Below are 24,837 nucleotides of genomic sequence, written 5' to 3'. Positions count from 1 at the left end.
CATGTTCTAGATGCGTTGGAGCCACTCATTGAGGCACTCCAGTGATTTATTATGACGCAACAAACCGGCAGAACTTTACTGGAAGAAAGGCTTCACAATTCTTTCGTGATGCAATGGAACGCAAGAGGACAACGAGGGCGGATGTCAGATTTTCGGCAACGCATGTTTAAATACACGTTCCCAGTCATGGTTACATGTGAGCCAAACATATCTGCCCCGTTTCGTCTCTCCGGTTACGTTCTCCTGTTGTCACAGAAGGAAGGAATACCCAGCAAGGTATTATTATGCGTACGACAGGACATACCTTACGTCAGGCATGCGCTTTCTGCTCATGCTTCTAATGAATACATTTGTGTGACGTTAACGCACAAGCGTCGAGTCATTTCAGTTATCAGGGCTTACATACCTCCACGCGCGGACATTGACTGCACATACCTGAGCTCTGTGGTGCACACTTGTCCCGGTCCACACATTATCGTCGGTGATTTTAATACCCACGACCCCCGTGGGGCAGTGCGGCTACTAACAGGAAGAGAAATGACCTGGCAGACTTTACCCACGACGAAAGCTTCGTGGTTATTAACGACGGTTCCCCTACCCTTCTTCGTGGGCTCTCGTACAGTAGTTGCTTGGACCTTGCAATCGTATCAAGGACTCTGTCGCCATCTGCAACTTGTTGCTGGGATGTTGAGTCACATGGGAGCGACCCCATTCCAACCTACGTACAACTGCGCTGGTTCCACACGTCTGATATCCCTAGGATCCGTTGTACTGATTGGCGGAAGTTTACGTTGATGGTTGAGGAGTCATGCGCAACTATTACGTTGGAGTCCGATGTAGAAAGCGTCATATTGTCTACTATGGAGTGCACCACGAAGTATGTTAGCACTCCCAAACATCGAACACCCATAGATGCCATGTATGAAGAACTCCATGCCATACGATGCCGCGCAGAGAGGAGGTATAGAAGGACCCAGGCTGCAGCAGATCTTAAAAGAATGTCACTGCGTGCTACGGAAAATACGACGCCATTTAGAAAAGCTTGGAAGAGAGCGCTGGAGGTGATTTTGCTCTACATTAGATCCGCGCAAGCCCCTTTCAAGAATTTGGCAAGTGGTGCAAAGTCTCCAGTACCACCCGAAACAACTGTACCCTTTTCGTGCTTTGGCCAGGAAAAAGCTGCACAGGAAACTGCACAGGAAAAAGCGAAGTAGAGGTAGCCGAAACATACTGCAAAATGCTTGTTGATGGATCTCGCACCCTGCTTCCCAGTACACAAAGGCGTACACCGCAGACCACAGACGACCGCCTCAACATTCCGTTCTCGATGCAAGAGCTGGGTGCCGCTCTTTCAGCCTCCAGACATTCATCTGCTCCAGGACCTGATGGTGTATGGTACTGCGTGCTGCAAAACCTTGGCAGCGAAGGTCAAAAAGCACTCTTATGGTTCAATGCAACATAGATCTCTAGCTCTGTCCCCAACCACAGGAAATGCAGTCGAGTGGTTGCTCTACTGAAGCCAGGAAAATACCCCTTGGAGCTTTGCTCATACAGACCCATTGCCTTGGCAAGCTGCATCGGAAGGGTTATGGAGAGAATGGTGCTGGTCCGACTCGAATGGTTTCTTGAGAAAAATAACATTTACCCAGACGTCATGACAGGATTCTGAAGCGGACGACAGTGTCATCGATCTGGTGTCTTAGTGGAGCAAGAAAGAAACTGTCGCCGAATAGCAGACGCATTGTTTTTTGACATCAAAGGCGCCTAATGACAACGTGCCCCACAATGCTATTATGGATGCTTTAGAGATTGTACGTGTAGGCGGCCGACTCTATGCGTGGATTTCGAGTTATTTTACTGGTCGCACAATCTTCATGTCCATGTCTGCCGGTGACACAGGACGCCACCAGGTTAATCGATGTGTTCCCGTGTTTTATGACCGTGTAGACACTGCTGCGAGCCTGCGACAAAGCATGGTTGCCTTGTGTGCAGTAAGCAAAACTGCTATAAGCTGGGACGGATTCAGATAGATTTTTTCCCTTTTGTTGTTCTCGCCGTCTGCACAAAAAAGAAAGGCAGAAGGTGCAGCTGGTATGAGGGCGATGCATTTGCGCCTGTGCAGTGTTGCCGCATGCGTAAACGGACCCGCCGCGGTGGCTCAGTGGCTAAGGCGTTGCGCTGCTGAGCACGAGGTTGCGGGTTCGATTCCCGGCGGCGGCGGCCGCTTTTTTGATGGAGGCGAAAAGCAAAAACGCCTGTGTGTACAAGATTTCGGCGTACGTTAAAGATCCCCAGGTGGTCAAAATTAATCCGGAGCCCACCACTACGGCGCGCCTCATCGCCTGCGTTGCGTCGGTGCGTTAAACCCCACAATCAATCAATCAATCGCATGCGTAAACGAAAACATGTGGCCCTTCAGTCATGCACGGCATCGACCAAAGAGTGGAGAACAGCTGTGGCGCGTCCAGAACAGCTTGGCTCCCAAGGCTGCCTCTGCTGCTTTTGGTGCTAATCAGAGGGGGAAAGCTAAACGGGAAAAAAGGGATTTTGCAGAAGAGAACACTAGTTCTCTGTTGCTCGGGCTGCCTGGAAATAGATAGAGGGTGGGGGGTCCTCCCCTCTACACATTTTTTAATGCATGCTGCCAATGATTGTTTTCCGCAATAATAAATGAAATTCGGAGTTGTTTAGCTGGTGCCGTTCGATATCGTGACGCAATTGGCTGACATTTTGCATGGGTGAAAAAAAATAGTTTCTAGCGATTTACCTAGCTGTAGTAGCTCTGGTCCATCTTGTCATTGTGACTTGTGTTCTGGATGGGATTGCTGTGTTGTTCGTTTTTTTCCCACATTTACAAATACTGGTACTTAAAAGAGGTATACACCAAATTCTGTATATTAATAGTAATTTAATGTTATACGCCACAAGCTGTTCTGTTGTTTCCGCGAACTGTCACTCTAACCCATACGTGTACTCCAAGGGGTGACAAACAGTGCGAACAAAAATTCCTTCAGGACAAGTAAAATAGAAATGCGGCGCTGTCAGCGCACCCCTTAACTAGCGTGTGCCTTTCTAATGCGTTTTTATAAGATGCAGCTGATTGTTCTGATTGTTTCAAGAGTAAGAAATAACCTATTACCATAATCAATCACGTTTATCTTACATTTCTTGCAAGCCTCAGTATTGCTGCAGTCCAGAAAATCCGGATGTCCGAAGCGCGAGCACGCGAAGGGAGTAACAAACAAGAGAAAAGTACTCTGTGACAAGCTGAACAGCTGTCGCCTTGCAGACGAAAAGACAGCAGCCGGCGACCGCCGAACAACGCGGCAGTCTGCCGGTCGAGCGGCAGGTCTGTAGCAGACGACAAGACAAACGTCGACAAAAATGAACTCAGTAATACTCTACGTTAGTAACTACTCTACGTTTAAACCGAACTTGCTGGACAAGTGCTGACGCGTATGGTTTCATAAGTCAAAAGAAAATTTTACCCAGCCCTCTTCCTAGAGCGAAAAATGCAGCACGTGCGCAGCGAAAAAAGCACGTGTCAAAGCGGCGGCAGTCCCCGCGTACTCCCGCGGAGGGGAGAGTGCAGCGCTGCCCTCGCCCGGCAAACTTTAGCCGCGGCCTCAATTACGCGGATCTGGGCATTAATTGGACTTAATTTATTGCGGGACACAGCTTGAAGGTATTTAGAGGCTTCAGGAGGTCATATAATATCACTGAATAAAGACAGAACTTGATTTGGATGCAGTCAAGCATCAAAACCGGCCAGTCTTCGAGCACCGAAGCCGGCTAGGCGGTGGCGGCGCGAGCATTTGTCATAAATGCGCGGCACACTTCCTCGAATCGCCGACATGCGGAAAGCCGTGGGTCGTTTGCAGCCTTGCGCATATCACTGCGGACGTTGCCCGATGTTTGACAGCAGATTGAAGTTGCCATCTAGCTGCGATTCCGAAGGTCCCAGAGCACACAAAGCAGCCTTTGCCCTCATATCTTGTATTTGATTAGTTTAACGCGCAGCAGCACAATATTCCAGTTCGATGTAAACAGTGAAACTACAAGGAGGCGATGGTCAAGCTGTCAAGCCATCGACGTGACGTCGGTCACCGTGTTTGGACGAGCCGTACGGAAATTGCGCCATAAGGAAACTTTTTTCATTGGTTTTCACTTCAGAAGCGACGTCCAATCACAACAAGCTTTAAAAAAGAAGTTGCAATCTTAGAAAAAAAAAAAAAAAAGGAATTAAGAGCGCCAAGGTTGCCGGGCAACTTCTAAATATATTGATATACGTTTTCAATATTTCAATATGTTGATATACGTTTTCAAACGTATTTGTTTTCTAAATATATTGACACTAAAAATATAGGAGCAAGTAAGTGGCTTGATTCATTTTAATCTCAGTATTCTAGTTCACTGTAATTCTCAGTTGATGAAGTTTGGCTTCTGGCGGCGGGAGGTGGCGTTGAAATCAAAACTAAATAAATGCGCTGCTGCGTATGTATGGCGGGGTGACCGTGGGCACATCCTCACAAAACAACGTGCTCTTTAATTCGGCCGTAAGTGCAACAATGCAAATTCCAGTTTTGTGAGGACGTGCGGTCGTAGGCGCCAAGTGTATCCGCTGCGAGCAGCATGTCCGTGCTTCTCAAACACGCGCTGCATCGCTGCGGGACAAACAACCGCGTCAATGTGGTGCAGTTGCTACGGCGCGTTGTTACCGAAGCCGCTCCGGGAGCGCACATGAACGTTCCGGTCATCGAAGAGCGCCCGCTGGAGCTGGCTACAGGAAAGGTGAAGCGGGAACCTTTCGTCAAAAATCTGTTCCTTGGAAAGTTGGAAAAAGTAAGTCTCTTCCTTCCTTCATCAGAAAATAGGGGTTGCGAAATAACCGAAGCTCGTGAATCTCGGTATTGCGCATGCAATACGTCTGAAACTCGAAAACTGGAATTGCAGAAATCTAGTGTCGTGTTTACTTTTCCTTGTGAAGCTCGTGTTGGGCATGCATGTCCGAAACTCGAACCGCAATTGCGGGAATCAGGTGTCATGTTTACTTTTTCCCCTCTTTTTTTTGTTCGTGCAGACAAATATTTCGTTTAATCAGTCTTGTATGGTTAATAATGTCACGTACGGGCCAACTTGAGCGGAGTTTGCTCATTGGAGATCCAGTGAAACCGTCTTGTTAACATTGCAAACATTCTTGCAATACACTGGTATTTAAACTGTCGACTGACCTTTATCAGTCTATGCATACCCCTGTTTACACAGTTTAATTTTTTATTGGTGAGGGTGAATGTCTATAACGTAATGTAGAACGCAATTTCATAATTTTCAGCAATTCAGAAAATGATTCAACGGGTTCAGGAGTTCACTGTAACTGAGGCAAATCAGCCAAACTTAACAGAATTTGATGCATAGTCAGGTGAGGTGTTCCTCAGGGATCCTTGCTGGGCCATTTTTTATTCTTAGTGTACTTTAGTGAGCTCCAGCTTAACCCGTAACACTCATGTCAAATTCATTACTAGCAAAGCAATAAAGAGAAAACTTGAGAAAACGCAGTTTAACGTGCACAAGCTCAATTAGTGCAAAATAAAGCAGTTGGGTTCATCTTATCGTGTTGTTCTCATTGTCAAAGTGTGTCCTTATTTCAGTGTAATCATTTTCCTAAATCTTACACCCAGCTTTGCACGTTTCCATCACCCATGTGCACAGGATTAACGCAGTTTTTTTCACCTACTAAGAAATATCCATTTTCACCTCTAGCTCTACCAATAGAGGGCTCCGGTACAGTAATCGACTATGGGACCCTTGTCTGTGCTGTTGCTACTTTTGTATTTGTCTAAAGCACCTCAATAAACTTTGATCCGGCTGAAATGGAATGCGTCACATGCTAAAGCCATCGCCCTCACAAATTCATCGTGCTTTCAATCTACCTTACTTAGCATTTGCTAGTAAATTGCAGCCACGCTTGACATTTCATGGATAACGTGTGTGTAGACAATGTGTGTTTGCTTTTCTTGAAGTATGTCACTTGCTGGCACTGACTGAATAGTTTGTTGTTATTTGTTCCCTACTGTGTCGTTTTGTTGAACATGTTGAAGACCCGCCGCGGTGGCTCAGTGGCTAAGGCGTTGCGCTGCTGAGCACGAGGTCGCAGGTTCGATTCCCGGCCGCGGTGGTCGCTTTTCTGATGGAGGCGAAAAGCAAAAACGCCCGTGTGTACGAGATTTCAGCGCACGATAAAGATCCCCAGGTGGTCAAAATTAATCCGGAGCCCTCCACTACGGCGCGCCTCATCGCCTGCGTTGCGTCGGCGCGTTAAACCCTACAATCAATCAATCAATGAACATGTTGAAGATGCTGTACAAGACTGCTGTAACCTTCTTATGTGCTTTTAGGGTATATAAACAAGCGAGATGCACGAGCAGTATGCAGTGCATGCATTTACATACAGAAAAAGAACTATATAAATAAACAAACTGCAACACCAGTATGCCATATATGCATTTACAGACAGAAAAAAAACACGATATTACCAAATACAAAGAAGCAGTATGCTATGTGTGCATTTACATACAGGAAAAAAGTCCATATACAAATCGATAGAGAGCAACAGCTGTATGCCATTCATGCATTTACATACAGGAAGAAAAGTCGTTGATTCCTGTCATCGTCAATCTTCCCTTACCTAGTGTCAAGAATGGCCTACACGTTGTTTGCCATTAATTTTTCATGTCTGTACATGCATTGTCTTTTTGTTCTTTTGGCTTTTCACATAGAACATAAAATCTGGTTCTTGTCCTTTTACATTGCTGTGGACCGTAACTCCAAAATTCAACGCTAAAGGTCGCAGGCTATCTCTAAGGAAAATTTCGAGAAATATTCCGGGTTATTACCCTTGGAGGGAATTGGTGAGAACACAGAAAGCGACGGATATTGTCGTGTAGCCAAGGACAATGCAGGTTTCTTCGGGGAACAAAGTTTTATTGGAGTGAACTTGTGCTCCACTAGGAACTCAAAGAATACACAAGTGGTGAAGGAGGAGCCAACTAAGTGACGGGCACAGGGGAGTGCCGGCAAATTGAATGCTGCTGTGTTTGCTATACAAGCGTTTATCTTTGTGCGTGTACATCCTGGAAACGTCGACTTAGATTGAGAACACTTGCGATTACTCTAGTCTAGCAACGGCGGGGCAAAGTGCTCTTCCTATCAAATCAAATAGCCTGCGTGGCATACAAATGAAAGGGAGCATAACGCGTGCTCCACTTCGAACACAGATAACACTGCTGGGTGCGGCCATGCACTGGATACAAAACACATAAGTAAGCAAAATAGAGGCATGCTTCGCGGCAATATGATGAACTCCCAATGCATGTGCTGGTAGCATAGGCGGAAGGAATGAGGATCTTGTGCTCTACCTGAAGTCCAACAAAAAGCTACTATGGCCCTGTGGAGGGCTTGTCGAGCCAAAGGAATTGACTTGTGCAAGGGGCGATCATGTCCTAGGGCTAGGAACAGGACCCATGATAAAAATTCCGGGCCATCTCCACAAACGTGAAACCTGGGGAGGGGTGGAGCATGCAGTGTATGAGTGTATTCTTGGCGCCTTGGCATTTTTGCCAATCGAGATGAAATCAGTGGGGGTAGTGGTGTAGAGCTTTGCTGTAAAAGTCTCTTGTCTTTAAAGTGCTCAGCTCTCTAGCGTGAGGCGTAAATGAGTTTCCCTGTGTTTTAGTACTGTGACTAGGTGACACGACGACAACAGGAGATGCCAACAGCCCCAGCCCCTAAGAGGACTTGCTCCTAAAGCATCTGCTGCTGTCTAACTCATTGACAGTTCGTTCTACTCTTCAACAACCAGCTTTGCAGAAATGCAAGGACAGTGAACAGCTGTACTTTTGAGGTGTTCGCTAGTTCTACTGCTTTGGGAGGAGCGGTTAACAATATTTGAGCTCAGTGAAGAACGAAGGCAAAACGCTTGAAGAAAAAAGGCAGCAGACACTTTGGAGCTACCCCTTAGAGCATGCAATTTCACGCAGGTTAAAAAAAGTGAGAACCTAGCTAAGCTTTGCCCACACCACAAAAAAAATTACCCAAGTCATTTATTTCTTTGAGCTGTGGGTGTGGCGTAGCACAAAAACGAATCAATGTGCGAGGTCCAAATTCAAAGCAGTTTATCAGATTCCCCTGTCCTGCAACACAACTTTCATTGGACAGGCGGGGTGTTCTTTCAGTGTGTACGTGCTTCAGGGAACAACACTTTATAAGCATGTCAATGTCGCACCTGCCTGCTAACTGCCAGCAATGTGGCTGCGTTCCACAGCTTGACAGCCTGTCTATTTCATTTGCAAGCAGTGACACGCACAGCAGGGAGATTGTGGTAGCCTTTTACATACACAAGAATGCTCCCCCCCCTTCCCGTCATTTGTTAAACTGTTAAGGAGCCATGAAGACAAAATACAAGTTGGGTTTATTAGAAAGACTGCTTAGTCCCGATAACAATGATACCAATATCATCGCAATCTTCGAACAAATAACGGAGATATGAAAGAAAACGTGTGAAGCCGTTGCGACCCCCTAGCCAATTTCCCGCAACTTTTCTATGACGTCACGGAACCTTGTTTGTGCGATTGGCAGCCGCCTAACTGACCTGTCGCGACGAGACATGACTGGACGTCTGTAATGGGGCCTCTAGTTCCATTTGACCGCATCACTTGAATGCTAACGTGCAGTTAACGCACTGAAAATTATGTCTTATTGTTGGCCCGTATGACGTCATTCTTGCTCATAACACGTCATTGTGGCGCAAAATTTGAAAGTTTTTAAATACTTCTTGCTTTTTTTTCGTTAAAAAAACATCTTTTGTGGCTGTAATGAAGCTGAGTGAGATACTGAATCCTAGTTCTCTCAAATTAGACAAAGTTGTATTTTCTCTTCATGGCTCCTTTAAGGGAAGAGGGACACTGGTCTTGAGTACGAAATATTTGCCAAAAAATCAGTTTTCTGTATCAATTTTATTGCAGTCTACAGGTCCCAAAGAATGCACTTGCAAAATTTTACAGCTGTACGATAAGTATTTACAAAGATGTTGCCCTTTGAAGTAGCCTAAATGACCATTTTTGCCCGTTTTTAAACTTCGTGCCTTGTTTTCTTAGAATGAATTTTTTTCCCTGCGAGGTCAGCTATCGGGTGCAATATCTTGGGGTGTATTGGTCAGATTTGCATTTTTCATGCTGTGTTCGAAAGCTTATGGAATGAACTGTGCAATAAAACCATAATAATATAGAATTTATTTTTGCTAGCTCAAAGTATTATGCAGTTAGTTTTAACGAAAACATTGGTAATTGATGACCTGACATTTAATAAATATACACTGCTTGCAGAGACAATGCTAAAATTACTTCTGTGGTATAGTTGCACTCCCTGGTCTTTCTAGAGCATGAAGAGATAAAAGTATTCGAGTATTTCACAGGTAGATAATGAAAAAATTGCCCGAAACAGAACAGCATAACATATTGCACAACCATGATGTTACACCACATAGACAAAAACTGACTGCATGTTTGGGCTCATGATGCTAAAATACACTTTCTGTGCAAATATCAAGCACGTAGGCTAAAAAATAACAAAAATATCCTTAAGACGCCTCCCAAGTCATATGTGATCGTCATTGCACTGTGTTAAGCCCTTATGTGGACATTCAAAATTGTACAGTGTGCAGGCACCCATTCACACGTTCTTCGTTCTTAATAAAAATTCAGTTGTTACTGACCACTTTTCCTGTTCGTGTTGGCATAATTTTATCATGTGTACCAACTGGCCCAGTTTTCTGTTGCGCTGGACGACACAGACGCCTTGGAGTATCGTGGGAAAGCAGGTTGAGATCTTTCTCTTCCGCTTCTCTTGCTTTGTGTCCACTCCTGTTGAAAAACCTTGGCAACAATACTTGTTAGAATTGCGTTGGCTGTCTTGGGCAAGTTGTCAGTACTGGTTCTCACCACAAGAAATAACATATAGAATTAGTAAGGGCTGTGATGCATTCCAGAAGCTCTATCAAGTAAGGAGCAGTTGATTAACTTTGCCATAAAAAGAACAGTATATATATATATCAAATGCGTACTTCCACCGATGACATAGTTGACATATGGGTAAGAATTAGCCTCGGGTTGTGCTGAGAACTTTGGGTGAAAACAAGGGCCGACTCAATTATTCATGGGGAGAAGGATGATAGGAGTAAGGCTTACCGATAGGAACCGAGCGCTGCCAATCAGGCAATAAACTTGCGTGAAAGAGAACTTTGTTATGCAGTCCACTGCATGTTATGTGGTGGACTGAACGTGTTATGCGGTGGACTGACACATAACTGCCAACTCTCCCGAATTATTCGAGAGACTCCTGAATTTCGACCACATCCCCCGATTATACCAATGCTGTCTCTGATCTCCCGAAAAGTGGTTGCTTAATCACGTGTGGGCTTCAGTCATCCCTGCTGGAACATCTGCGGTGCTGGGGAAGAGCACTTGCCACATACTTTTTGTTCCTTGTAACCATACCGTAGAGTAACGCAAAGTATATTCCGAGCACTATAGTGCCGCGTGCACCGTGCATTTGGGAACTGCCGGAATTTTGGTCGTAGCCTACAAAGGCTGGCCCCAAAATCCGCTCGCCACTGTCCTGAAAGAAGGCGAGGGAAGAGGCATCACAACGTTTGCATCTGTCTGGCTCAAAACCCTTAACCCTTTCAGATGTCAGTCAGAAATGTAAGCTGAAGAATAAAGGAAACCACCCCCTCCCACACGCCCCAATCTCCCTAATTTTCATGGTGCTATGTTGGCAGGTCTGCTGACAGCAACCGACAGAATGGCTTTGGCGTAATGAAGGGGAGCATGGGAGCGACGGAAAGCTTAGTGGAGAGGTGGTGCGCAAAAAGTTGGGTGCAAAGGGTGGATTTCGATTGCGCAGACAAGGACAGCTGGAGGTCTTTGGGAGAGGCCTTGGTCCTAAAGGGACCATGAAGACAAAATACAACCTTGTTTAATAAGAAAGAACTAGCTCTTCGTAACTGACTCAGCTCCATAAGTAGCTGGTGAATTGCCTCTACTTCTTATGCTCTCTTTAAAATCTTGATTATTGGTCTGAAATTTAAAATAGAAATGGTATCATTTTAAATAGAACTGGTATGATTGTTATCAGGACAAAGCGGTCTTTTTAATGAACCAAACTTGTATGTTGTTTTTCATGGCCTCTTTAAATAAACATAAATAGGGTGATTGCGGCCCCGTCGCTTCCTTTTAAAGCGAAGCTTTCATCCTGTAGGATTTCATCCTGTCTTTCATCCGAAGCTTTCATCCTGTCTGGCCTGTAGGATTTTGTTGCACTCGCCGCGGTGGGTCAGTGGCTAAGGCGTTGCGCTGCTGAGCACGAGGTCGCGGGTTCGATTCCCGGCCGCGGCGGCCGCTTTTCTGATGGAGGCGAAAAGCAAAAACGCCCGTGTGTACGAGATTTCGGCGCATGTTTAAAGATCCCCAGGTGGTCAAAATTAATCCGGAGACCTCCACTACGGCGCGCCTCATCGCCTGCGTTTGCGTCAGCGCGTTAAAACCCTACAATCAATCAATGAATCGAAGCTTTCATCCTCCCACTTATATCATCTGTAGTCCACCCCTAAATGCACTGCAAGAAAGCCAACTTTATCTGATGATGATGATGATCGTTGGGGAAGTGAAAAAAAGAAGTTTTTTATGCTTCTCTTGGTCAGAATTGAGCCTACCTCCCTCGCATTATAAAGCCGACATCTATCCGATTGCACCATTTCGGCGCCGTCGAAGCAGTTTGGATTCAGAGAAAGGTGCCTGTACGTGCGAAATTAGGCAGCCATGGAATGCCAGTATCGGTATAGCACTGGAGAGCAAAATTGCTCCTGGGTTGGCTTGTTTAATGTTGGACTTGATTTTGGCAAGCTTCGCGTTTCCAATGTTGTCATTTTGACAAAGGGGTAGTTGATATATATATTTTTTTGGCACTAGTGCAGCCCCATATGTTATGCATCCCACAGGGGTCTTCATTTGGTCTGGTGGCGCATCTCCCAGACTCGCTCATCATGCAGGCTGATGCATGTGCAATTCTCTCGCAGTCCATGCTGGCATACCCAGAGGTGCTGCCCAAAGAGCGGCTCGAGGAAATCGAGGCCATGGCTGATGCAGTCAAGAAATTCTACGACGCAAATGGTGAGCAGCGGAAGTGTCCCGGGCAGCTGCTGAGTGCTTATTGTTGCAACTCCCTGTTGTCGCAGTGGACAGCGCCAAGATAGACCGGGAAAAGGAGATCCCAAAGGAAGTTTTGGATGGCCTCAAGTCCCTGGGCCTGTTTGGACTGCAAGTGCCGACAGAATACGGTAAGCACTCCCGCTTGATTGCTTGGGCCATGCTTTAAATCGGTGTGTTTGTCCTCGTTACTGTGTAACCACTAAAGCTGTGGCTTGACTACAAGCCTCAATTTCTTGTAGAAAAAAAAAAAATTCTGAAAATTAGTGTGACACCCCAGAAACACAAAGTGAATGTTGCAACCCCGCAAATGTGCAATGTGTCCCTCTATACTTCATGCACTCCCCAAGGCACGATGGTTTTGTGCTATTCTGAAACTCCATTTAACTCGGAGACAGCTGGAAGGTTAAGGTGCAGGGCCTTGTCGTCCCGTCAATTTGGACTGAAAGCATCACTTGTGTCCTCACCCAAGGCATACAGTCTACTCTCGATAATTCGAACTCAAAGGGACCCCACGATTTTGTTTGAATTATCAGAAGTTCTCATATATAGGACTCTGGGCAAGGTGGCAGCACACATTATGATTAGGCATTGATTTTAATCACATTTCTTAAATTTCTAAGCATTTTTAAACCCTAACTGCACAAAATAAACAGAAACCAGAGGCGTAAGGTCCACAAGCCGAATGCCGTGCTCGTCACTTTCGTGATCGCCGAGTCGTTTTCCTTTTTTTTTTTTTTTTTTTTTTTTTTTTTTTTTTTTTTTTGCTGACGCACAAATGCGTCATTGTGCGTTTTTGTTTTTGCGACAGTGGCCCGTGTGGTTTTGACCGCTTCGACAAGTATAGGCAGTCAATCATGTTTAGACGTTTTGTGAGGCCTGTTCGTTGTTTTGGTTTCTAATTCGCATTGTGAAAATGATAAATAAGACTAGAAAGTTGCAAAACATCACGGTCTACCTTACTTTTGCTTCGTTTCAAACGTTTGTTTACTAGCAACGCTTTTTTCCGTGAAGGCTTGAGGTGCTTATTTTTCATTTCTCGACTGTTATGATTGTATAAGCGCGCAAATTTTCAAATTGTTTTGGGAAAGCAGCAGATATTTCCCAATATGGACACGCAAAAAGTACAAATTAACTGAATGACAAAGTTTGAATTAAGGGGGCAGACTGGTCTTAGAGCTATTTTTTTTATTTACGAACCAATTTTAGTAAAACTGCACTGCATTATATAGTTTTTTGTGCTGGTTTCAAATCTGCCATTAGATTTTTTCTAAGTTGATTATATTTTGAGTTAATAATGATTAATTGCCACTATTTTGGGTCACATTTACTAAATAACCACTCCATACAGAATGGCAATCACCACGTGGCTAGGCAGACAAATGACTAAAGAATACAACATAGGAAGAACTTTTTTGATTCAGCTATTTTTGGTTGTTTTACAACACAATGAACTTCGCTTCTCCCGCGCTCTGCCAGAAATGGCTCGCAGGTGGTGCCAATTGAACACAATAATAATTTTCCAAAGCCTCCATTTCAAAAATTTGTTTCCAACATTGTATTCTCCACACATTTCGGTATCAGAAGCAAAAAGAATTAAAGTTGTACCTGCTCTGGGTGCCAAGATATCTGAGGATGAAATGCTAGCTTTGCATTGCAAGAAAAGTGCCGTTTCACCATCGAATTCTGCGCTAACTGAGCTGTAGAGTGCACTTTAAAGTGCTATTATAATATAATAACAACAAAATATCGTGCCTTTTGATGAGTAAATTTACAGACTGATAGAAAAATGGCCGTGGAGGTTGAAAATGCCATTTTCAGAAAACACTTTTTTTGACCGTTTTTTGGCCCCAAAGACCCAACTGCCCCCTTAAGTGGCTTTTCAATACATCGAAAGGATAGCGGGCCAACCAAAAATTTTAATATTACTTGGATTAACCGAAAGTACGAATTATCAGAGTTTGAATTATCGTGTTATCGTGAGTCTACTGTATTTTGCCCTCTAAAACAAGTTTTTTTGTGGTATTCTTCTCCTGTGCAGTCCCAAAATAATATTTTTCACCTGTGCGAGCTGCTCCAAAAGTGGGTTTTTGTGCTCCAAAATGTGTTTTTTTGTGCTCCAAACAGCGATTTAAAAGCTGTTGTGGCTGTACCACCCCTAAAGAAAGGAGGAGAAAGATGATCATTTTCCTGTTCAAAGCACACAGATCTTGCCACGAACCCTTTTGTTCATCAGGGGGCCTTGGCTTGACGGCTACCGAGTACGCAAGGTTATCCGAAGTCTGCGGAAAAGATCCCTCCATTGGCGTCACCCTGGCCGCACACAACTCAATAGGCATCAAGGTTTGGAAAGCTCTTGTTTGCGGTCCCTGCCTGAGCTTGCCTTTTCAAGGATTTCAAGGATTTTATTAAACATTTTTCGGTACATACACATCGCACGTAGTTATTAGTGCAGAAGAAGGTCCCCAAGTAAAACTGTCAGGGGGACCTCCTGGTAATAAATGCGAAAATATTGTTAAAAATGTGTAGGCAGTTGAGGTACGGGTCAGTTTAGCACGCTAATTGAATATGCAAACACTATAACAAGAAATTAAGCAATATTAGCTCACGGGCTCACTAAAGCAACAGTAACTATGATAGGTGCAGATGAGTTTGCAGGGCTGTGAATTTGAACTAATTCGATAAATGAGTGAATAATTCCATTCGGATTTTTCATCGCAAATAATTGTAAATTTTGAATACTAGAAGTTCAGTGCTTGGCTCAACCATTGCCTCAGCCCACGAGACCTGCCTGCTTGATTTAAGTAAAATTGGCACCAGCCAAGCACTTTTGTAGGAAACCACTTTCTCAAAGAGGGTTTTTTTAACTACTATGTCTAAGATGTCCTTTTGCTTTTTTTTTTTTCCTATCCTCCGGTAATGTTGGCTAGCATGAGCCAATGTACAGTGTTAGCTAAGCTACTCTCCTTCCCGTTAAGGTGACAATGGGCATGCTAGTTAACGTGATTAGGGCATCAGATAACACACATTACAAGCACTGAGCTAGCCACTTGAACATTTTCGCAACGGATGAGGAAATGCTTTTGCTGACTACGATATCGCTGGGATGTCAGCTTTCGAAGAGAAGACTTTAGCCTGTCAGGAGAGCATGATCTCTCTTCTGGTCCTGCCACTGGGCTCTGCTGTACAGCAAAATAGCAACAGCCTTGCCAACAAATGCAGCTTATGTCACTTCTTCAGGATGGCTCCATGGGGCAGTTGATTTGGTTACATTCAACAGCAACAGCACTGCTAAATTATTCTAAAGCAGGGCGGCTTCAAAGATGGGACAGTGATCATGTTTTTACCGCAAAGTGCGGATGTGGAAAGGACAGAAGTGGTGCTGAAACGTGGGGGTATAAGTTTACTCTGGGAGCCGTGGGAAAAGAAGGCGAGGGGTTTCCGTTGCCCATGCTGCCGCGGGTTCTTCCCTTGCAGGGAATCCTCATGTGTGGTAACGAAGCCCAGCGGAAAAAGTACCTGCCCAAGCTGGCAACCGGGGAGCACGTAGCGGCGTTCTGCCTCACTGAGCCCACCAGGTGGGTGGACCTCTGACCCCGTTTCTCCTTCACATAGAGAGGGCACTGTTTCCCTTTTTTGGTCACAGTGTGTGGAAATCAGTAGACTTTACTGAAAGAAGTGGAGGCCCAAGGCACTGGGAGAGGCAGGAAATGTTGCGAGAATGGGAAAGGGGTTAGTGCTATTAGAGATCATTGTGGGGTCACAGGCATTTTTTAAGACACAAGCCTGAAGTCCCCCATGACAGAAAACGGCTTGTCGCGGTGTGGTGGCGCCATCTAGGTTAACTAACTGTAAACAAGGCCCTGTGATGTCATTGCAGACCACGAAAACGCATGATTTAGCGGGAAAATCGAAATTTTAACTTAACTTAATTAATTTCTCAGTGGATAAAGCATCGTTTGCATTCGGACAAGCGCTGGTAAAACACGAAATCTTTCGAATAACACAAACTTGTGTTTTGTTTCATGGCTCCTTTAATAAGCGTTGGCAGGTTTTTGCCTTCAGAGCACGTAAGCAGGCCCAGAGGAATTCTTTCTTCCATATTGGGTGACATGTGTGTAGTCAGGCCTACCCTAGACTGCCTTTTAAATATCAGTTACTGGTGCATATCAACCTGTTGCGTTGAACAACTGTTAGTGATCTCAGAGGAGTTGTAAGCGGGCGTGAACGTTGGATGGGATTGGTCATTTGTTGAGCAAGGTGGCACTTCCCCTGCCCTGTGGCAAGCTGGGCAGTGATGCTTCCAGTGCAGTAGATACGGTTTTGAGGGGATCTCACGTAAGATGCATGGTGGTGCCGTTATACAGAGGAAGTGACACCGTGGTACCAATTTTAGACGGTGTCCGGTGTGAATGCTAGATCTTTTTGTGCCTTTTCCTTTTTTATGTGTGTGAGGGGGGTTTTGGTGGGTGGGGATTCCTGTTGGGAGGGAAAGGGAGGCGTTGTAGCTCTTGGAATCTTTGAGAGCTGTCTTGCCAAAGGCACCAGTGCTGGAAATGCCATGTCGGTGGGTGGTGACAATCCTGCAGTGGACATGAATAGGCTGTGGGCGATGATGATAGTATTGATGATTGTGAGCATCATCATCCAGGACTCGCCACCACACCTCAGTGCCACCTTATAGTTTGAGCTCCAAAGCAAGCTTGTGGTGCGGTGGAGCTAATGAATGCTGCTCAGTGGCATTCGTTTACTTTATTGCTTATAGAAAACACAGCTGTTCCGCATGGTTGGTGCAGGTGTAGAATGTTCGGGCATGCCCTCACACATCGCATAACACACGAGCAGCTCCAGTTGTTACTAAGGCAGAGCTGTGGTGTTTTGTGGAGTTGTTCTTCAGTGCCAAAAATTTTTTCCTATCTTAACACTTTCGTGACCGTGAAGAAATCAATTGTTCTTGGGTAGTCCAGGAAATATTTTCTTCCCGCCACAGGAAATGATTTCAAGTGTAAGGTATGAAATGATAGAGGAAAAATAGGTCTTTCCAACAGTATTAATTTCAGACAACAGATTTATTGTGAATATTATCGGAAAAATTATAAAAACAAATAAGTCACAAGAAAAAAATTGATGAAAACATCAATGCTACTTTGCATAGGGTAAACAAAAAAAATTGAAATATACACTTCGAATACAAGGCCCTGGTAGAATAATACTGCAAATATAAGATCTGTAAGTACCAAAGTTATTTGCGAGCATACAAAAATGTAAGCACCAGTGCCTATCGTGCCACTGCACGAGGCAGTTTCTCGACATGGTGAAACAAAGGGTGACTGCACTCTTTGTGCAGCCAGTGCCAAGTGGCCCCGCCCAAACGAAGTCGATACCCTTCAGATAAGAGCTGTGTCCTTTAGAACAGGCCGGATTTGTTTGCATCAACGCACGGCAGCGATAATACGGTCCAAGGAGAAAGAGAAAGTTACCGGCAGATACGTGCTGATGTTCTGGAGCGGTTTGACGCACTTTCGCTGTCTGTACGGAAGTCTGACGAATCAAAATCGTCTGATGTGTCTGTGCTGCTACCATCATCCAGAGATTACAGCTCAGGTTGATGCGAATCCATCAAAATTTGCCATTCCCGTGAAGCATCTGCAAGCGGCATCAACGCCGTAACCAAAACCATGTGCGCATGACTGTGAGGAAGCTTTAAAAATCCCTGTTCAGTGGAGAAAAGAAACTCAAAAGTGAAACTGGCAAAATAATTCCTCTTTTACTCTTTGGACGGCGTTAGCTGTCCGAAAGCGCTTGGAGAGTGCCAAAATTTGAATTTGTATTCATTGATAACATACTATAGATGGGAATAGGTGCGGTCACGAAAGTGTTAAGGGGTGACGTGGCAAGTAAAACTATTTTAAAGGGAAAGCTTTTTTAGTGGAACTGATGGCATTGTGCCAAAGAACGAATGCATTTCCCCATAGACCAGTTGGTCGACCGAAAAACCCTGGTAAGGTCTCTGAACACTCGGTGCGTGCATGAAACTGGGCGTCCATTGTGTCAAAATGCGAAAAAGGTGCGGTTCTAGATAAGAAAATACATGCATCATCAATCACGAAGAAGGAATGTGATAATATGCCCTTATCTCATAAGCCATGTATCGGTATGCATTTAGATCGTTCGTACGTGTCCTTACTTCAGTGTGTGAAAAATCCACGTCGCGTGGATTCATTCTTCGTTTGTGATTGGGTCTTGGAAAGTTCAACGATCAAATTGACACTCTTTTCTTGGACTGGATGAATCATTCGTGCCTCTCTCTCTCTCTCTATTTTAGAATGGGATGTTACATATCTTTGTTATTTTTGAACCAAATTTAATAAAATTGGGAGCATTTATGTAGTTAATCATCCTTATAATGAAACTGAAATCCGTCTAAGAATACCTTTTACACTTTTTGGGTTATAAGACTAATTACCTGAGCGAAGTCTCCCCGCGATAAATTCATTAATTCATTCTATGTCATTGTGATCAGGAAAGTTTATTCTGTGTAAGGAAGATGGTAGATCTTTAAATACCAAAAAACTTTTTTGACACAAAACTATTTGTTATTTCAAAGGAAGTACCTGCCATGGTGGCTCTGGGGCTAAGGCGTTGTACTGCTGTGCCCGGCATTGCAGGTGTGATCTCAGCCACGATGGTTGCTTTTCTGGTGGAGGCAAAAAGTGAAAATGCCTGTTTGTAGAGATCTCGGCACATCGTAACGATCCACAGGTGGTCAAAATTACTCCGGAGCTTTCCACTATGGCGCGTCTCATAGCACGTGTTGCTTTGGTGAGATGAACCCTATTATTTAAATTTGAATTTTTGAATTTCAAGAAGTAATACGCCTTTTTCTATACCTAAAGAAAATAAAACAGTAATCCAGCAGCTTCCTTGCACAGAATAGAAACCTTGTCATCGAAACCTTGTCACTCACAGAAATCTTGCAGAGTTTTTGCCTAATTAAATTAGTTCATTGTCCATTGGCAACTTTGAGGTAATTGGTATTGTAGCTCAAAAAGTATGGTTAACATCATAAATGCTCTTGATTTAAGTAAATTTATTCCATAAATAAAAAGTATTCTCACGTCCCGTCTTGGAATTTTCTCGGGAACTTCACAATTTTTCAGTGGTCTTCTGGCCGAGACATCAGCTTTCTTATGTGTTCCAAAAAGAAAGAGTGGCTTCTGATGGTTGTCTTCCCAGATGTGCTTATGGTATGCTGTTGTGTGTCCACCATGTATGCAGTGGCAGTGATGCAGCATCGATTCAGCTCACAGCAAGGCCAAGCAACGACAAGAAGACCTACTACCTGACTGGCAACAAGATCTACATCAGCAACGGTGGATTCGCCGACATCATGACAGTTTTTGCCAAGGTCAAGGTGGAAGGAGCCGATGTACGTATTGTTCAAATAGTAACCTAGTGTTAAGTTTTGAAGTAGAATCAAATTGAAGTTGACTGCGTGATTAATTGGAGTGATATTCCCAATTCCTAACATTCAGATTCACAACCAGGGCAAAGTTTAGACGATTCTAAGTTGTTTTTGTTTTTTTAGGCGAAAGCCTGGAGTGTGTTCCATTTTGTGAAAAAGTGCCATTGTTGTTGTCCAGTCAAGGAAATGGCTGCTGCTGCCTAGAGTAACTAAGTCGAAAGCACATGTGTGATCCGTTGGGATTTGAACCCGGGTTTACAGAGTAGAAGCCGGATTCCCTACCAACTGTGCTACCCCAGCATGTTGGTAGTGCACAATAAAAGTTGCAAACGTTGTCGTTATTCCTTTCTGCTTGGCTCATACGCTCTTGGGGGATTGGCCAGGAATTTGCAGCTCTGAGTGGCAATGTGTCCACTTCAAAAGATTCACAAAACTATGAACTTGAAATGTAAAAGTTGTGAGCGTGATGGCCCGTAAGTAGAACACGTGCACACCAGTCTTGCAGAACCCTGATTCTAGGGAAGCTGTGGAGTGTGCCAGTTTGCTTGCTGGCATAACTCGCGCTGTAAGACGAAGAAACGAAGGCAGAGAAAGAGATGTATAGACCGTGTAGCACAATAGAAAGCTGTTGAAGTTATTTGCCCCAGAAGAAAGTAAGGAAAGTGAAGAAAACGTGATTTTAAAACACGAAGGATGATTTGAAATAAGAAAGAAAAAACCATGTGTTTGGTTGGCATATGAGGCTAGGGTTCAGCCACAACAAAATGAGTTTTCTTTGGGCACGATGAAATGGCACAGAAGAAAAAAAGCAACCTTTGTTTAGTGCAAGATTTAGATTTAAGCACCAACCACAACTTCAGAAAAAAATAAGATAGATAGGGCAGAGGTGCTGTTCAGGTATGTACAAGCTCCACACGTTTTAAGATAAATTAAAAGCTGCGTGTTTCATAATTTGTAGATGGAAAGTGCAAATATGCAGACAAATTTTTGTGTTGCAGGCAAGAGGCAGGACTGAAGGACAGAAATTCTCAAGGGAGCTTGTGATCAAAACCTCCTTAGCCCTCCAGTCCCCCCCCCCCCCTCCCCCCCCCATGTTCAAAGCTTTATGTAATACGTCTGCAAGGTCTCCTCAGCTGTGCATTAGCTTGCATTTTCTGCTAGATCCACAGAAAGGCTTCACAATTTTGTGCATCATTCACAAATGAACTAGAAGTGCGAGTGTGTGAGAAAAGCATGGTGCCGTAGTTACTCGCATCTAACGTGTTGTCGGCTGTAATGCGCACGTGATTTTCGCGACCGGGAAATAAAAAAATTGAAAGTTCTCTGCACAGGCAATTTATGAGTGCAAGAATGTCATTTATTATTGCGCTACAAGGATTTAAAAATGTTCAATGAAAGACTGCCACAGAGCGGCAATGCATTGTAGACGGGTGCGTACTGCACGGTACTACATACGGGCAAAAAACGGAAAAGCGTGGGCGTGCTATTTGCTAGAGCTTCTTTAGGACTCTAATCGGCACAAGAAGCACTTGGAAAGTTCTAGGGAAACCCTTACACGAGCTGCACATGACTTCTGCGCCTGCAGATAACAGGGCCGCGCCCACCACCTACCGTGAGCATCTTTTATTGCATGTGGGTGTGTGTACACGTGCAAAGCGCGGGCGTTGCTGTAGCATGCAATACCTTCGCAGAATGATAAACCTTGGTTGGATTCCTTTTGTAGTTATTTTGGCATTCTGCTGGCAGAGCAATCTTTGACGTTACTCGCATAAATGTGCCATCATGGTTGCCCTGCTATGTCGATAATGATAAGAAACCACTACAGCTTTTTCGGTCAGTACTCGATGCTAATGCGCGTGTGATCTTAGGGCGCGTTTTCCGGGAAAAAGGTGCGCGTTGGAACAGATATACATAAGTACGATGAAAGTGATATCGAATGCACGTGCAAAAAGCACCCGCCTTCGGTGAAATACTAAAACTGAATGAACGTAACAAGTGCATACTCTAAAGTAATGAAAATGTAAATACGGTGCATTTTTTCTTCTCATTTTCTGTACCATTTACTGGCTGTAATTTTTGAAAACGTGTTGTCAGCTTGTCACTCCACTGTATTCATTATTTTTCCAGCCTCCTTCCGCTAAGGTAAGTAGGGGTGTGGCCATTAAATGGCTGTGCATTTACACCGACCCCTATGACAGTAACATGTCCCGTTAGAAACCGCAAACTGGCCTTGTCTCTAGCACTAATAACTGGGACTTGCTGCTCGTGAGACGGTGCTGTTTTTACTAGTCCAGCTTAGTACTTAACTGTGTTCCCAGAAAAAAGCTTCTTAACGTTTTGGATGTTGAGAAACGCTGGCGGTTTTAAATGGCAAGGCAGAAACTTCGCACTGGTGAATGCCACTTTGGAGAAATGGCTCCCCCTCGTTAAGAATGCACAACGCCACGGTGACTTCAACATCTGCAAGCGCACGATCTAAATCGAGCTAATCTAAGGTAGGACGCATGAGGTTGTGTGTTTGACTCCAGACCACTGCAGTGTGAAATAGTAAAATAGAATCAGCCAAGTGCGCAGGGTGTAGATGCTAGCTAGAAAACTAGGTAACCAAAATTGATCCTTTGCCCTCCCCTACAGCACGCCTTATAGCCCAAGTGCTGCTTGAGTGCATTAAGCCACCTGTCTGGCATAATTTGACATTCTCGGTGGTTGTATTAAATGTGGCAAGGTTAAAGTGGAAGGTTACTTGATGGTGCCTGTCAGCCATGTGCTGGTTCTGGTCAGCAGCATAGGCTGGGCGAAAATGGTGGTTTCCGAGGTGGTTAAAGGCATCACCTCCTCTTGCGGGCCTGTCGTCCTGTCATTGGCTGGCTGTCCCCATAGGCCTGCCCTGATGCTGCCATGAGCGAAGTGTCCAGCTGGCATAGTGTCGTGTGGGCTAGAGCACTGCACGGGGCTGGGCCACCCGAAGTCGATTATCGGCTGGCCCGGGCCAGGCTCGGGCTTGAATTCATAGGCCCGGCTGTTAATAGTTCCGACGTGAAGTGTAGAAAAGAGCATAAAAATGAATATTATGTGTTTACTTTTATGCGCTTCTTGATGTTAGTTGCACACATTTTTTAAAAACGTTTTTTTCTAGGTCTGATAGTTATTATACTCTAACTTTAATGACATTTCATGTACTGCGTCAAGATTTTATATTTTGGTGTATAACATATCAAAGGTACGGTTACAAGGAATGCCCTAGCAGGGAAGGAATTGAGACACCCTGGAGCTGTGCACCTATGTCTAAGTACCTGTGTTTTAGGTGTCGCAACCAACCTAAATGCGGCTGCCGTGGCTGGAAATCAAACTCGCGTGCTAGAGAAGCGCCACCGTTTAACAGCCACTGCAGGGAATATATTTCAACGCACGAACACACTCGTGGATTCAAATGGAGCGCAAGAAATTTCAGCAGTACCAACTTGTGACCTAGACAACCACGTGAATTTGCCAAGAGTCTGGTCATCTAAAGTGATGGTGTCTCTCGTGTAAGAATAGGAGCTATTATTACGCCGATATGGCGTGAACTGCAGATGGTGTAAGCTAAACTAAGTGCACTTTTAGACACTTATTTTTTGCGTTTAAATTCAGGACGTTCTTGTACAGACCAGATGCTCCGTCTGATTTCCTGCTACGAAGACACTGGACCAAATATAATAAACAAATTTTCTTCAGCGTCTAAGACCAGGCGTGGTGACACACACGGGGGCCCTCCCTAGGCTCAAAAATAAATGGCGGGGCCCGGTCCGGGCCCGGGCTAGGCTCACTTATGAATGCCCGGGTCCGGGCCGGGCCCAGGCTTGGTGTTACGGGCCCTGGTCGGGCCCGGGCTTCACAAAGCGGGCTCGGGCCGGGCTCGGGCCTTAAAATCAGGCCCGTGCAGTGCTCTAGTGTGGGCCACAATTGCAGCACCTGTAGTTCAAGCCTGGTCTTGGCTTGTCTCCGACAACAGGAACGTAGTTGGATGATTTCTCTGTAATGCACAAATCTCCCATTGGTTTTTGGTTTGTCAGTCTACCTCTACTTACCCTGCCTGACAATCCTGCAGGTGGATGCAATGCGGGGTCCACTGACATTTCGTGCGTGCATGTTTGTTTATGCATGTTGCTTGTGAGCTCATGTCGGTGGGGGGCAGCCGTGTGTTGTGCAGATGGGTAACGGGAGCATGATTTTCATTGTGCAGAGGAAAAAGCAAGATCAGATCACAGCGTTCATTGTGGAAAAGGCCTTTGGAGGCATCACCACGGGAGCACCGGAAGACAAGCTCGGGATCCGGGGCTCAAATAGTAAGTTTGCCATCTGGCTTTCTTTGGTGGCCAACACTTGGCACAAGTGCAAAGCAACAACATGTGTCTATAGGTAAGCGGTAGATGCGCAAAGGCTCACGGGTGCATCGTCTGCTTCCCCCACTTTCGGTTCGACAGCTCTCCTGGCCTTCCTTCCACCGGCGGCTTCCTCGTGCAGTTAACTGTGAATGTTTTTTTGTCTGTTTCCACCAAAAGAAAGGGCTTATTAAGCATCACACCTTCAGTGAATAACAACAATGGGTGTTACGAGGGGCTTCTCTGAAAGGTAAGCACTTTGTGACAGATGCACGCAAAAGCCGGCGGCAGACGAGAGGCCAGGAGAGCTCTCGAACTGGAAGTTGTGGGAGCGGATGACGTATCTGTGAGCCTCTGCGCTTCTTCCGCTGACCTATTTCTTTCTCAATGCTCTCTAGATAAAACACTGGTCTAGTTGGTGACAAGGTGCAAAATCTGTGAACAGCGGACATTTTTGACGTACGACAGAGAGATGTGCACAACACAGTGCTTGGTTTGAATGCATCCGCAAGCCCTCCAACAACAATATGCACTGTTCAAACTTCTGTAACTGGTCTCGCAGTCATTCTGGTTGTCCGTTTATCTTTGCAGTTGAAATTTTTAGTCTTGGTGTATTTTATAATGCTGTACTGTGTAAATGCTTACGGGAGGTGTACTAGCATAAAAGCCAGTCTTTAGTGCAGTGTTCGTGAAATCTGCGGACATGCGCACATGCAGGCTAGAGGCTTTGGGTGAATAAGTGGATGCCTCG

General features: G+C 44.9%; 1 protein-coding gene across 1 annotated transcript in view; it reads left to right on the top strand.

Annotated features, from left to right (window-relative positions):
- Positions 1-4,475: 4,475 nt before the first annotated feature.
- Positions 4,476-24,837, top strand: part of LOC144152924 (complex I assembly factor ACAD9, mitochondrial-like) — a 43,005-nt gene continuing 22,643 nt past the window's right edge. The window contains exons 1-7 of the mRNA XM_077684496.1: positions 4,476-4,842; positions 12,131-12,224; positions 12,290-12,391; positions 14,497-14,603; positions 15,738-15,838; positions 19,539-19,689; positions 23,948-24,050. Coding sequence (XP_077540622.1) covers positions 4,633-4,842; positions 12,131-12,224; positions 12,290-12,391; positions 14,497-14,603; positions 15,738-15,838; positions 19,539-19,689; positions 23,948-24,050 — 868 coding nt within the window. The 5' untranslated portion in view covers positions 4,476-4,632. The remainder of the gene's footprint in view (positions 4,843-12,130; positions 12,225-12,289; positions 12,392-14,496; positions 14,604-15,737; positions 15,839-19,538; positions 19,690-23,947; positions 24,051-24,837) is intronic.

Source organism: Haemaphysalis longicornis, unplaced genomic scaffold (assembly GCF_048455015.1).
Source record: "Haemaphysalis longicornis isolate Haplotype H1 unplaced genomic scaffold, Haemaphysalis longicornis Haplotype H1 scaffold_9, whole genome shotgun sequence".
NCBI classification, from domain to species: domain Eukaryota; kingdom Metazoa; phylum Arthropoda; class Arachnida; order Ixodida; family Ixodidae; genus Haemaphysalis; species Haemaphysalis longicornis.
The sequence above is the reverse complement of the archived record's forward strand: the minus strand, read 5'-3'. Positions and strand labels throughout refer to the sequence as shown.